Genomic DNA, 12,336 nt, shown 5'->3' with positions numbered 1-12,336 from the left:
GTGTGGGTTGTGGGAAGACCGATCTGCATATGCTCTCATGGGGTAGACTGACCTTCATATGGACGGGAGGCCCAAGTGATACTACTGTAGCAGAACAGTACTGCAGGATCGTATTGCCCAACCCCATAAGGCCAATCTTATTGTCAATAACAGCAATGCCCAGCAGGCACTTGCCTAGGGACCTAAAGCTCTCCAGTCCCCATGGCTCCGACCACATAATTATTTTGAACCTTATACATGCAAATCGTGCATTAATCCTTTTATGTTGAAAGTACTAATTCAAAGCAAATTCAGGATTCTGTGTCAAATTAGCCCTGAGCACAATAAAGAATGTAGTCTTTCCACAGCAGTCCACATGCCGTTTTTGAAATATACTTGTCTTTATACATTTTGTATAGTAGATTTTCGGGGATGCCCTAGTCCTCCAGCCCCCCCCCCCCCCCCCCCCCCCCTCATCACAACAGAACTCCCCTTACCTCCCTCCTGCTGCCCAGGCAAAGGTTCAGTCCCTGGAGGAGTCTCTCTCCACATCTTGGATGGACTTCTGGCTCTCCTAAAGTCCATCCATAATAATTTGGACTTTTACTGTTTGCGGGACAAAGCTATCTAACCTCAAGCTTGGGTAAATTGGCCTTGACACACCTAAAGGGAGGGAGGGAACGTGTTTGTGTGTGTGGCCAGGTGGGTGGATTCGCTTTTGTGTGTGTATGTGTCTCTCTGTGTGTGTCTGTGTGCATGTATACATGCATGGGTTTGAATTGTGTATGTGTACGTGGGTGTGTTTGTTTCGTGGGTGTCTATTGATTGATGGTGTGCTGTTGAGGGACCTTTTCCACAGGGCCAGTCGTGTCACGTAACGCGTGTTGTTTAGCAGATTGATGAATTATGCTGAGCTGATCCCGAGTCAGCAATAATTACTTATTTCTGCTTCAGTAAGCGTGGAGTTGCCCACTACATGGACTCATGCAATAACAAGACAGTTTCGTAAACACAATCCATTAACACATTGATTGGTGCTTTTCCACAGAGGCGTGCAGAAATCTGGTTCACAATGTTGTTCAAAAATAAATCCTACAATTTGTAATGTGTACGCAAAGCGTCTGGGACCTCGTCCGTTTTTAAAAACACAACACTTCTCTGGGGTCTCTTTGAAAATAAAAATAAAAACACAAATGTAAGATTGGTCATGACTGGGGGCTGTAGGAAGTGTTGATAAATACAAATAATATTCCAGTACAACAGTTGAGTGGCACTGAAATGTTTTGGGTCAAGAAGGCATAAGAAGGTATTTGGGGTTGAGATAAGACATTTTCTCAGTTGCTATCTTGTAAGTCCTTTTTCAAAATAACCCCCCTCCCACCCCCCATTTTAGGGTATTCATGAGGTCACAGGTGTGGTGGATGGGATGACACCCACTCGGGTGCTTTGGACTCACCACCATCACCATTACTAGCCATTAATTCACAGTGTAAAACAATGTTTCTCAATCCTGATCCCTGCAACCCAATGGGGGGCACAGTTTTGTCTGCCATTAAATTGATCAAAATAATCAAATTAAAATTAAGCTTTGGCTTAGTGTTGTCAAGCGGTCAAAGTGCACAAATACGGCTTCAATGTGGGTTTCAATCTGACCTACTGCACTTTCAGCAGACTTTTCTCCTATATCTTTCACAACTTTCCTGACCAATAAAGCATAACATTTTCATCCATTTTCTTTTATTTGAAACAGGTGTGTGAATTCAAAGGAAATGTTCAATGAACTAGATGTCCATTTATGCCCCAGGACTCATTTAGGTGTACTGTCCTCATTCTGCTCAATGGAGAGATCTTTGACCTGACAGAAATGGAACATCCTCAAACTATTTGATTTCATTGTTGTGAAGCTCCATCATTTTGTCCTTCCTTTGGTGATGATTAAAAGAAAGAAAAAAATAATTGTTCTTGTTAGATTATGGAAAATCCTCTTTCTCCTTGCTAATATGTATGCTGTGATATAAAGTTGGGCAACGTTGCATCCTGAAACTGCATTTGCAAGACTGTCTGTGTCTTTGAAATGGATACTGTGAAACATATGTTTTGATCATAAACTGGGATTTGGAAACCACCTGCTTGTTTGAGTTTTGTGAATTCTCATAATGATGCCATGAAAGGGTATTTGTTGAGAAAAACAAATGTACTTCTTCTAGTCTTATTTATGTTTGACTTTTATTTTAGATAAAACACTACACTAGTAATTACATCGTTTTTTGTTTGTTATGCAGCTTAGTCGTACAAAACCCTTACAGTAAAAGAAAACACTACACAAACTCAATCCTCACTCAGTCTCAATCAATATTTTTATTGAGTGAAAATCATTTTAATGAGGTGGACAGTGATGCTTTCAACCTAATTCTATCCTTGGACTACATCTCCTTTTGTTTTTTAGATCAAACATTTCACAAGGACACACAAAGAGCAAAGCTCTGAGTTAGAGTCTCCTATCCTTCCATTCTGGAGCCCTGCAGATTACATTCTGATATTTCAAACTGTGAGATGAAATGGTGAATAGAATTGAACAAAATGAATCAGACAGCAGATCAGTCATGAGTGGGCAGAACATGTTATCTCTGTAATCGCTTCCCAGCTTTCAACAGTGACAGATCACAGTCATAAGCCAATTGGTGATTCCAATATCGAGTTTTGTTGTACAGACACTGGTCTTTAGGGGTTCTAGCATGTCATAACTATTGTCAAGAGATTTGGAGATTGCAACATTTGTAGTTCTGCTTTCTGAAATGTCAGACCCATACCAAGACTGGGCCAGAATAAAAAAATAATTTCTGCTTTGTATGTGTGATGTGGGAAAATAATGACTTTTTCATCTTGAGTCTCTTCAGTTGACTAAGGTATTTTAAAAACACCAGAAGCAATGGTTTTAAAGGAATGTTCATGATTCCGGATAATTAGTCTGGACAGATAAATCTCTTGTTAAGCCAGATAAGTTGAAGGGGACGGCATCTGGTAAATAATTAATTAAATGGGATCAGCTGATCCTCTCAGAACAAATAAATTGACAGAGTTCCTGCAAAACTGTCTCCGGCAAACGGGACATTAAAGGTAAGCAATGCGCTTTACAGGATGTCACGCTATAAAGAGTTGAAAATATTTCATTTGACCATAGTTTAGTTCTGGTAGCTCCCAGCAGTTCCTAGAGAGAGCGCATTTCTTTGCAATAATAAAAGGTAAAAACCACCAGGTAAAAAGTAAATCTAATGCTATGCCTTGGAAATGTTCCTATGTGAGGCATAGCTGTAATACTGTATTTCTAGCAGTAATATTGTATTTCTAGTTGTAATATTGTATTTATAGCTGTAATACTGCATTTGTCGTTATTGTTCATTCACCCATGTCATGATTGGTGTTAATCATGATTTCAAAAAGATTGAGGTGATAAAATCCCTAAATAGTTTTAAGAAAGTAATGTCTAATTCATTCTAGATGTATATTACAGTATAGTAACAGCTAAAATTGTGATAGCAAGTACATTATAATAATTTTATAAATCTGTGCAGTGTAGTATTTTCAGTGTTTTCTTAAATAATTTCTTCAGAGTCCTCATTAACCATTAGTCATTCTTCCTTGGGTCAAAACACAACGAAATGCATAATGCAATAGTAAATATATTCATATATGCAGTAACAAAACTACACAAAAAATGGGATTGAATTGTTAGCCTTAGTTACTATACATAGCAGAGAGTTGTTCAGGACTCAGGGACTGTAAAGACACCTCTGGTGGCATGTCATCTTAAGTATTTAATGGTCTGAGCTAATTGTAAAATATTTGTGCAGACCGTTAGGTATGAACATTTATACCAATAGAGAAGCGATACATCTCTAAGCCAGGAGAGGTTGACATGCATACCATTCACTGATATTCACTTTCTATGTATTTGAGACGCTTGACTATTTAACTGACCAGTATAACTGGGATCATAAAACGAGTGCTGTAGGACTTATTTTGTTCATTGCTAGATAAAGTACTGTTCATTGATTTCTAGCTAAAGTTTTACCACAGGCATCCCTCTCCCCAGCTTGGTAAACATTTTATTTATGTTTGGACCATGTCAGCTTGCAATCTAGGCGGAATCCCATCACTTCAATCTTCACATCATTCAATACCAGATCTAGATAATGATTGAATGGATTTGTCCAAGATGCTTTTAGTTTTTTGTGACATTTAGAAACAGCTTATTGCTAGATATACACTTCAAAGCTGACTGAAGCTCAGTTTTCTGGGTCTTTTAATGTTGCTGATTTATTAGTTTGTGTTATCAGTGCACATAGACACACAGGCTATATTTAAGGCCAGGCTTAATATTTAAATTGGTTTAAGATGGCTGATCTGTGCTTAGTCTTGAGTTTTCATGCCAGTGGTTTATGCCATTTTGTCTCTCTTCTAGAAAAAATAGTAACGTTCATTATTTCTTATTTTGAGAAGGGACTCTGCTTCATTCCTGCTCTTGGGTCTACCAACACACACCATCACAGACTAAGAAACTCAAAATCTGACACAACAGGGAGCTCAAAACCAGACCACTTATGTTTTTCAGAATTGGTTTATGATCAATAATATAAAAAGCTGCAATGAAGTCTAACAGTACAGCCATCCATCAATTCTGTTTTTTATATTTTTTGGAAGGTGTGACAGTAGAGGTTGTGACACTATATTGAGACAGTTATGAAGTGACACGGGAAGAGAAACATGGAACACATTTGGTCGTGGGACTTGAACAAAGGAGGGGTCAGGGATTTCTGTGCTACTATAAATGCCCACTATTGGGTTAGTTGTTCAGTGCATGGCTTCTTTGCACTCACTTTGTGTCCGTCTAACTCCAGCAATTAAATCATAGACATACAGTAAAATGGATGTTCAAATCTAAGTTTCTGTTGGCAAAGATAGGGTAAATGGTAGCAGCAATATAGTCTGCTAATTTGTAAACCAAGTTAACAATCTCAAAGGTTTTCATAATGAATGAGCCACCACAGTCAATGAAACAATGAGCTAGCATTATTGGGGCAAGTTTCATTCAGCAAGGTATTGCAGAGCTTTTTTCTTTCATTGTTCGTCATTTTTTGCTGTTTGTTATTATTACTTTCTAATTCATTTATGTAATTTTCTCAATTAAAAGTATATTTTTCATTCTTTAACATATGTGTAATTACAAAAGCTTATATTTTATCTCTTATATACTATTTTAGGGGCAGGCAGTGGAATTCAGTTTTTTGGGATATGGCTATAACATGATTTCTACATCCAAAAGGTGTAGATACCGCATTAGACCAAACTGTAACACCTGTAACATCTATAGAATTTTGACATTGAGAGCCCCTGAAGAACCGCATGTGCATTATACTAATAAGCCTGTGGTCTAATGAATCTTCTCAAGTTGTCCCTGTGGATAGGCCAATTACCCCCAGGAGTTGTTTTGTCCCTGGTTGGGAACCACTAGTCATTCAAGAACAGGCTTTAGTTGAAGCATGTGAACCTCTAGCCTATGGCTTCCATATCATCTGATATAAGATCCTCTCTTAGCCTAACTAGAATATGACAGCAAATAAATAACAAAAATAGTTTCATTCCACTCTTAGTATAAAATGTCCCAATGTATAGCTTCTGCAGGATTTTCAAATGAACAATCTAAACACGTTTTGAATATAGCAATAATTGAAATGTTTTCTGATGTTAGCAATTTGTCAATTTCATAAACATTGTTTCTTAGGCTACCTATTTATCTTCTGCTTTTCCGTTGCTTGTTTGTCCTAAGTGTTATTCTTGGCGGCTGAGCAGATGGCATTAACAACTCAAATTCGTGGCCAAAAGATTATTACGGTGCAATAACCCATGACCTTGTTTTTTACTGTCTAGTCTCTAGAAGAGGGTAAAGTCTGACGTGGCGAACAAAACACAGCTAACACTACTAATGGGGTGATGGGGTTCAATAGTAATTAGCTTACAGACTTAAGCACCGCTTGACTTGTGAGTCTAGCCCGATGTGTTGACATTGCCCATTGTCCTTCTATTGGCAGATACAATGCAGGGTATATCTTGTTGTGCGATAGCAGCTGTGCTCCTCTGCATAGCCTGGGCGGCGCCTCACGACGGCGACCACGCCGGTCACACGGAAGAACTCTTCCACCACCTCCACCACGCTGCCGGCGAAACCCACCCGAAGCACAGCCATGGGGAAGAGTCCTGCCACCTGCTGACCCCCCACAACGCAGATTTCGCCTTTGCCCTGTATAAGAGCCTGAGTAAATCCAACACAGGGAACAAGAACGTCTTCTTCTCTCCTCTGGGCATTTCTACTAGTCTGGCTATGCTGTCCCTTGGGGCGAAGGGAGACACCCACAGCCAACTGTTCTCTGCTCTGGGCTACACCGGCTTGGCACCCGAGAAGGTGAACGAGGCATTCGAGCACCTCAATCACATGTTGGGCCACACCGATGAGGCCATGCAGCTGGACATGGGCAACGCCGTGGCCCTGAGAGAAGGCTTCAAGCCCGAGCCCAAGTTCCTGGAGGACGCCAAGCACTTCTACGCCAGCGAGGGCTTCACCGTCGACTACAGGGACCCGGCCTTGGCTGCTGCAGAGATCAACAAGTACATCGCAGAGAAGACGGCGGACAAGATCAAAGACCTTGTGAAGGATCTGGACCCTGAAACGGCCATGGTGCTCATCAACTATGTCTTCTTCAGAGGTATGAGGGAACTAAGGTGACAGAATAACCATTCACTTCTTGATTATTTTAGAAACAATATAGAGTACAAGCCAATTATTGACTGGCTGACTGATTTTCTAATTACTGGCTAACTGATTTTTTAATTCCACTTGTATTTAGGGTGCATATATTTGTCTTGTTCCACACACGAGTACAAATGTGTTGGTCTGAATTGTGAATGCATCTGTTTAACATGTCCCAACATTTCAGTTAGTGGCCCGACTCTCTGACTAAAGGTCTAATGGCTAGGCTACCTGCCAGCCAGGCTTTCAGCTTCCATGTTTCCTGTCTCTTAGTAATGATTTCCTCACCCTCAGGCAAGTGGGACAAGCCCTTCGACGCCAAGCACACACAGAAGGCTGAATTCCATGTGGATGAAAGCACCAAGGTTGAGGTGGACATGATGATGAGGTCTGGTCGTTATGAGATGTACCAGGACCAGACCAACTTCACCACTGTTGTCCTGCTGCCTTACAGAGGCAATGCCTCCATGATGGTGATCCTGCCTGACGAGGGCAAGATGGCGCAAGTGGAGGCCTTCATCAACAAAGAATACCTCAAGCATGTGCACAGCAGCCTGTACAGGGGGTGAGACCACTTGACTTCATGGGGACGCCAATGTTAATATTCTCTGTTGGTCATTCATGACATATGGTCAGTGTAGCATATGGCAATAGAGGTTCTCCCAGACAAAAAGGGAAATCCTTTCAAACTTCTTTATAAGGCAACTTTTCAGTATGTTGTTATCTCATTGAACATGGCGAGGACAGTTTACGTATCAGCAGTAAACAGTGTGGACTTGATGTCTCTTCCAGCAACGTGGATATATACATGCCCAAGTTCTCAGCCTCTACCACTTACACCCTGGATGACAATCTGAAGGAGATGGGCGTGGTCAGTGCCTTCAGTGACGCCGCTGACCTCTCTGGCATCTCTGAGGCCACCACATTGAAGGTGTCGAGGGTAAGTTGAGAGGCACCATACTTTTCCTGTCAGAGAGGTGGGAGAAAATGATGGACAAATAGAAATAATCGTATTATGCTATGCTCACTGAACACAATGGGCGTCAGTGGTGCCAAAGAAAACCATAAAATGAACCCAGTCCGCTCCCTTCGCAGGTGAGCCACAAGGCTGTGCTGACTGTGGATGAGAAGGGAACTGAAGCGGCTGCCGCCACTACGATAGAAATAATGCCCATGTCCCTCCCAGACACCATCAAGCTCAACAGGCCCTTCCTGATGTACATCCTGGAGGACACTACCAAGAGCATCGTCTTCATGGGCAAGATCACCGACCCCACTGCCCAGTGAACGAGGCTGAGATGGAGTGGAAAGGAGAGAAAAGAGAGTGGAAAGCTCATTTGAGGAGATTTAAGGAAGGTCACTTGTGCTGTAACGTATGGTGAAACATATGTATCTGACTTTGCCGTTTGCAGTAGAGCATTCAAGTGTTTGTCATTTTGTCTAGGCAAAGTGGCAGACATTTATAGGGGGGGGGGGGGTGATATCCTACATGTGTTTTTGTATTCACTTTATGCCTAGAATCAAAGATCTTGTGTGTTTGTGTGGTTCTGTTAAGCTGTTACTGATGTCCACGCCAGTCTGGTGAAAAGCATTTTTGCAAGCAGCTTTGTGTCATCATTATGTCTCCTTGAGTTGTCTTCAGATAATCAAGTAGGACATAGGGTTTCTATAGCCTTTGTGGAGTGGAGGCTATATACAACTGTTTTTGTGAAACACATCTAGTTAGGTAATAAAAAGTCAAAACACAAACCAAGGGACAATTATTTACTTGTCTTTAAACATTTTGAAGCAACAATAAATAGAACATGTTACATCATAACAGTGTACTGGGATGGTGGCTCCAACCAGGCCTACCAGGATCCATGGGGGTATTTGGCCTCTCCACAGGGTAACTTGAAAAGACCCATAAGATCGAAGGCTTACTTGTAAAATGCATACGGTAAAAGGCTCCTTTAAGGGTAGTCAGTATTGGGAATCCTCCTAATGTTGTATAGTCAAGAAAAAAGGCAAGAAACCACTGTACTATGAATCATGTTCACCTTCATTTAGTGCATTTGCACTATCAACATTTTACTTGGTGGAAAAGTGGTGCTACTGGTAGACAATATTTATAAAGAGAACGCACAACATCTAAGGGAAGTTTACATACATTATTTTACATTTTTGGTTAGCATATACGCTGACATAAGAACAGATAACAGAAAATGTGCGATGATGAGTATATATTATCCATGGATTTACAGTGGATGTACACACCTACAGTATCAGCAGACTATAGATGAAAGGAAAATAACAGCTTGAGTGCAGTATAGAGCAGCAACCTAGTTTATTTTTTAGAGGTGGTTTGATTTGGCGAGTTCGATCCTGTTACTCAGTGGGACACATTACCAGTTGTTTAGGGGCAGAACGTTTCCGGTCATTATTAACCTGTACTGCATGCTGTGGAGACGTTTTCTGGTGATGGAGGTGTCTTTGAAAGTGAAGTCTATAGTATTACAGGCTTAGGTTTCTCTTTAGTGAGAGGTCGTTTTCAGCCAGGTAAGCATTCGGTTTATAGTTGGTAATCTCTTCAATTAATTTCTAATTTCCATTGCTGGAGTACTGCTGCTACTTTAGCTTGGCTTCCTTCATTCTTGAGTGTTGCTTTTTATTGCCCTCCTTATATAAGAATCTGTAACTGCTAATGAGGTCCTCCTGTGCTTACCAGCAAAACCCAGTCTGTGGTGTCAAGGCAATCCTTTAGCTCTCCAATGGCCATGTCAATTCATTTTTGCTCTATATTATCCTATTTAGACAGGCATTGCAGTGTTTTTCCAGAAAAAGATGGGTAATGTTTATACAGTCCCTTTTTACAGTCTCCCTTTTTTAAATCAATCTTCAGCATGCCCATTTTAAATGATATGAGTCTGAGACGAAGGAAGATAAAAGTGTATTGGATCAAGCGGGCATGTGACCGGACATCACTAGTTGCATGTTATCATCTTAAGAGAGCTGGAAAAAAAGTGGTTAATGTGTGAGTTAGTGTGTGAGTGACCAGTAGACCCACCAGGCTGAGTGAATAAGGCACGGATGTCGTCAACCTTCACTTGATGGTGTTTGACCAATTCATCGCCTGAGAGGGAAGTTGGGGGGAGGTGGAGGCTTGAGGAAAAGTTGTTTCCTGGGGGTTTTCTCGGGAGGAAAAATCTTGGATGTTTGAGTGACAGAAAGTGGCTTTGACAGCACATAGATGAAATGACATTCGCGAGGAGCATCGCCTCCCTTTTTGCTCAGCCACCTGAAGCCCTCCTATGTGAGCACGTACTGAGTGATTTAACCATGGTGCAGGAGGGAAGGGGAATACGTCACACAATATGGATGGTAACTGCATGCAATTGTACCCATGTGTCCTTTTAAATGAAATCATGTCAACATCGTTTGACTTTCTGTAAATCTAAGATAACCTTATATTCATTATTTGGTAGGCGCTTATATGCGTCCTAATTTAAACATGGACCAAGTGTATTGTTTCCATGTGCAATGTTCCCACTAAGCTCCTCATGGCGAGCGCACAGCTCCTAAGTGTTTTAATGCAAATAAGTATGCAGCAGACTGTCTCTACTGTCTCCCTCAGTAGTGCATCTACCTACAGTACATATATTTGCCAGGGCAATGAGTTAACATTTATTAGGGAACCTTTTCATCTGGCTGTCAAAATTCACTAGCAACAATACTGGTCGCATTGCCCATACAGTGGTTACAGACCCAGAACAAAGTCATGAATGTTAGGCATTTAATTTAATGTATGCCTGCATTGAACACCATAAGAAGGCTACTGTAGACTGCATTTGAATCAGATGTGAAAATGCTTTAGAATCCACTTGTTTTGTATGTAGGGGCACCCTTACAGACCTAGAATATATCCCCAAACAGTCCTAATAGCCTGTTGGCTACTGTCTGAAACTATAACATAAAGTGTGTACAGCCTCAGTGTTCACTGTTACTGTGTACTGGAATTTACACAGAATCTTCCAAACTTCAAGGTTTTTGCTCATACGTTTGCTCAGTAACCCAAAATGAATGGGAACATAATCCATGAGTGAATTTGAGACGTGTTTTTCGGCCATTCCTGAGTAGGTTCACAATCAGGGGATAAACATTTTCTTTACGTTGAAGCTTGAGCAGTTTTGGGTAAACTGCCTTCCTCAAAGACAGAATAACCGATTTTTAACCTTGTAGTCTGGGGGATTTTATCCAGTAATCATTCGGTCACTGGACCACTGCACTTAACTGCTAGGCTACCTGACAGCGCTGATGTATTCTCATTTGGACAGATTTTTCCAATTGACTTGCATTTCAAGTCTATGTGTATTGACAGGTAAACTAAACATCTGCTGTCCATCAAAATGGATCCTGAGCTTCAAAGGATTCCTGGTAGAGTTTACTCAGCAGATTACAAAAGTAGAGAGGTAACCCGGGGTTCATCTGCCCTAGTTGAGGCTGTGACCGATGAACTGTCAATAGAGGAGTTGCTGCAGAGAATGTTATATAATCAATCAATAACACTGTTCGCATTCTATCCCCCTGGAGGTCTGAAACACTGACCCACGAGAAAGACAGGAGATGCGGTAGACAGAGACGTCTGACCCCCTATGTTGGGGTTTGCACTTTAAAACAGCTTCAGATATATATTTTTCTATACAAATTAAAAATGTATAATACCATTTGCTAAGTCATAGATATTCCTGTGACCACCAGATAAACCTCAGAACATTGAACGATTTTAACACAGGCATCTTAAAAAGTTTAACAGAATTACACAGTACTTCAGAGAATAATCACTTTAATTGATCCTTGGGAGCTCTTCGAAATCGATGTGTGAACAAGAACGTTACACTGTATGGCAAATCACTTTGATATAACTGAAGACTATTGCTTGAGATATCTCTACATGTACAATATTAGAGTGAAATGGTGATAGAATGACTCAAAATTTCTAGGGGTTAGCCAACATCTCAGAGGAGGGTCTAAACTGCAGATCAGGAACCAGGCATCCTTTTGAGCTTTCAATGAATAAGTAAACAAGCTTGGCTCTTCATTAGGTCCTTCAACCCCCTCAGTTCTTCTAACCCTCAGCCATCTATTATCTGCTCCTCCCATCGTCTCATCGTACAGTAATCAAATGGCCAGATACACACAGTCAGGGTAGGAGATGGATTGTGTGAAGTGGCCATTTATAATGCATAGTAAGATTGGAGCTGATATCTCATCAAGCCTGTAGATTTAATCTGTAGCTCATGCAAGACCGGACTCAACTGACGGATCAGAGCGACTGAAAAAACACATCATGCAACAATGGGAAGTCTCCTTTGGAGACAGAGAAAAAAGTCAAGATAAAATTTGACTGAAGAGAGAACTTTGTCCTCTATTTACTTTCTTCTTGAAGGCCACAGCACTCATTTTAAGGTCTGACAGATAAAGAAAAGAGACATTGTGGTGTGGGCAGAAATGGATTTTGAGATAACTCACTCCAATCTACTGGAAAGTCTACCTGAAAGCTTGCTCAATACAAG

General features: G+C 40.9%; 1 protein-coding gene across 1 annotated transcript; it reads left to right on the top strand.

Annotated features, from left to right (window-relative positions):
* The first annotated feature begins 3,006 nt into the window (after window positions 1-3,006).
* LOC105006329 (alpha-1-antitrypsin homolog) lies at window positions 3,007-8,533 on the top strand. The gene is made up of 5 exons (XM_010864798.4): window positions 3,007-3,096; window positions 6,069-6,740; window positions 7,079-7,349; window positions 7,577-7,724; window positions 7,880-8,533. Exons 2-5 carry the CDS (start codon window positions 6,074-6,076, stop codon window positions 8,069-8,071), a joined length of 1,278 nt encoding a protein of 425 aa, XP_010863100.1. The 5' UTR covers window positions 3,007-3,096; window positions 6,069-6,073; the 3' UTR covers window positions 8,072-8,533.
* The last annotated feature ends 3,803 nt before the right edge of the window (window positions 8,534-12,336 follow it).

This window comes from Esox lucius, chromosome 18 (assembly GCF_011004845.1).
Source record: "Esox lucius isolate fEsoLuc1 chromosome 18, fEsoLuc1.pri, whole genome shotgun sequence".
Classification (NCBI taxonomy): Eukaryota; Metazoa; Chordata; class Actinopteri; order Esociformes; family Esocidae; genus Esox; species Esox lucius.
This window is presented reverse-complemented; position numbering and strand designations above follow the sequence as displayed.

Coding starts and splice junctions, on each gene's coding strand:
- LOC105006329 (XM_010864798.4), top strand. CDS start 6,074: ATGCAGGGTATATCTTGTTGTGCGATAGCAGCTGTGCTCCTCTGCATA. Junction 7,350..7,576: donor CACAGCAGCCTGTACAGGGG/GTGAGACCACTT, acceptor TGTCTCTTCCAG/CAACGTGGATATATACATGC. Junction 7,725..7,879: donor CCACATTGAAGGTGTCGAGG/GTAAGTTGAGAG, acceptor CTCCCTTCGCAG/GTGAGCCACAAGGCTGTGCT.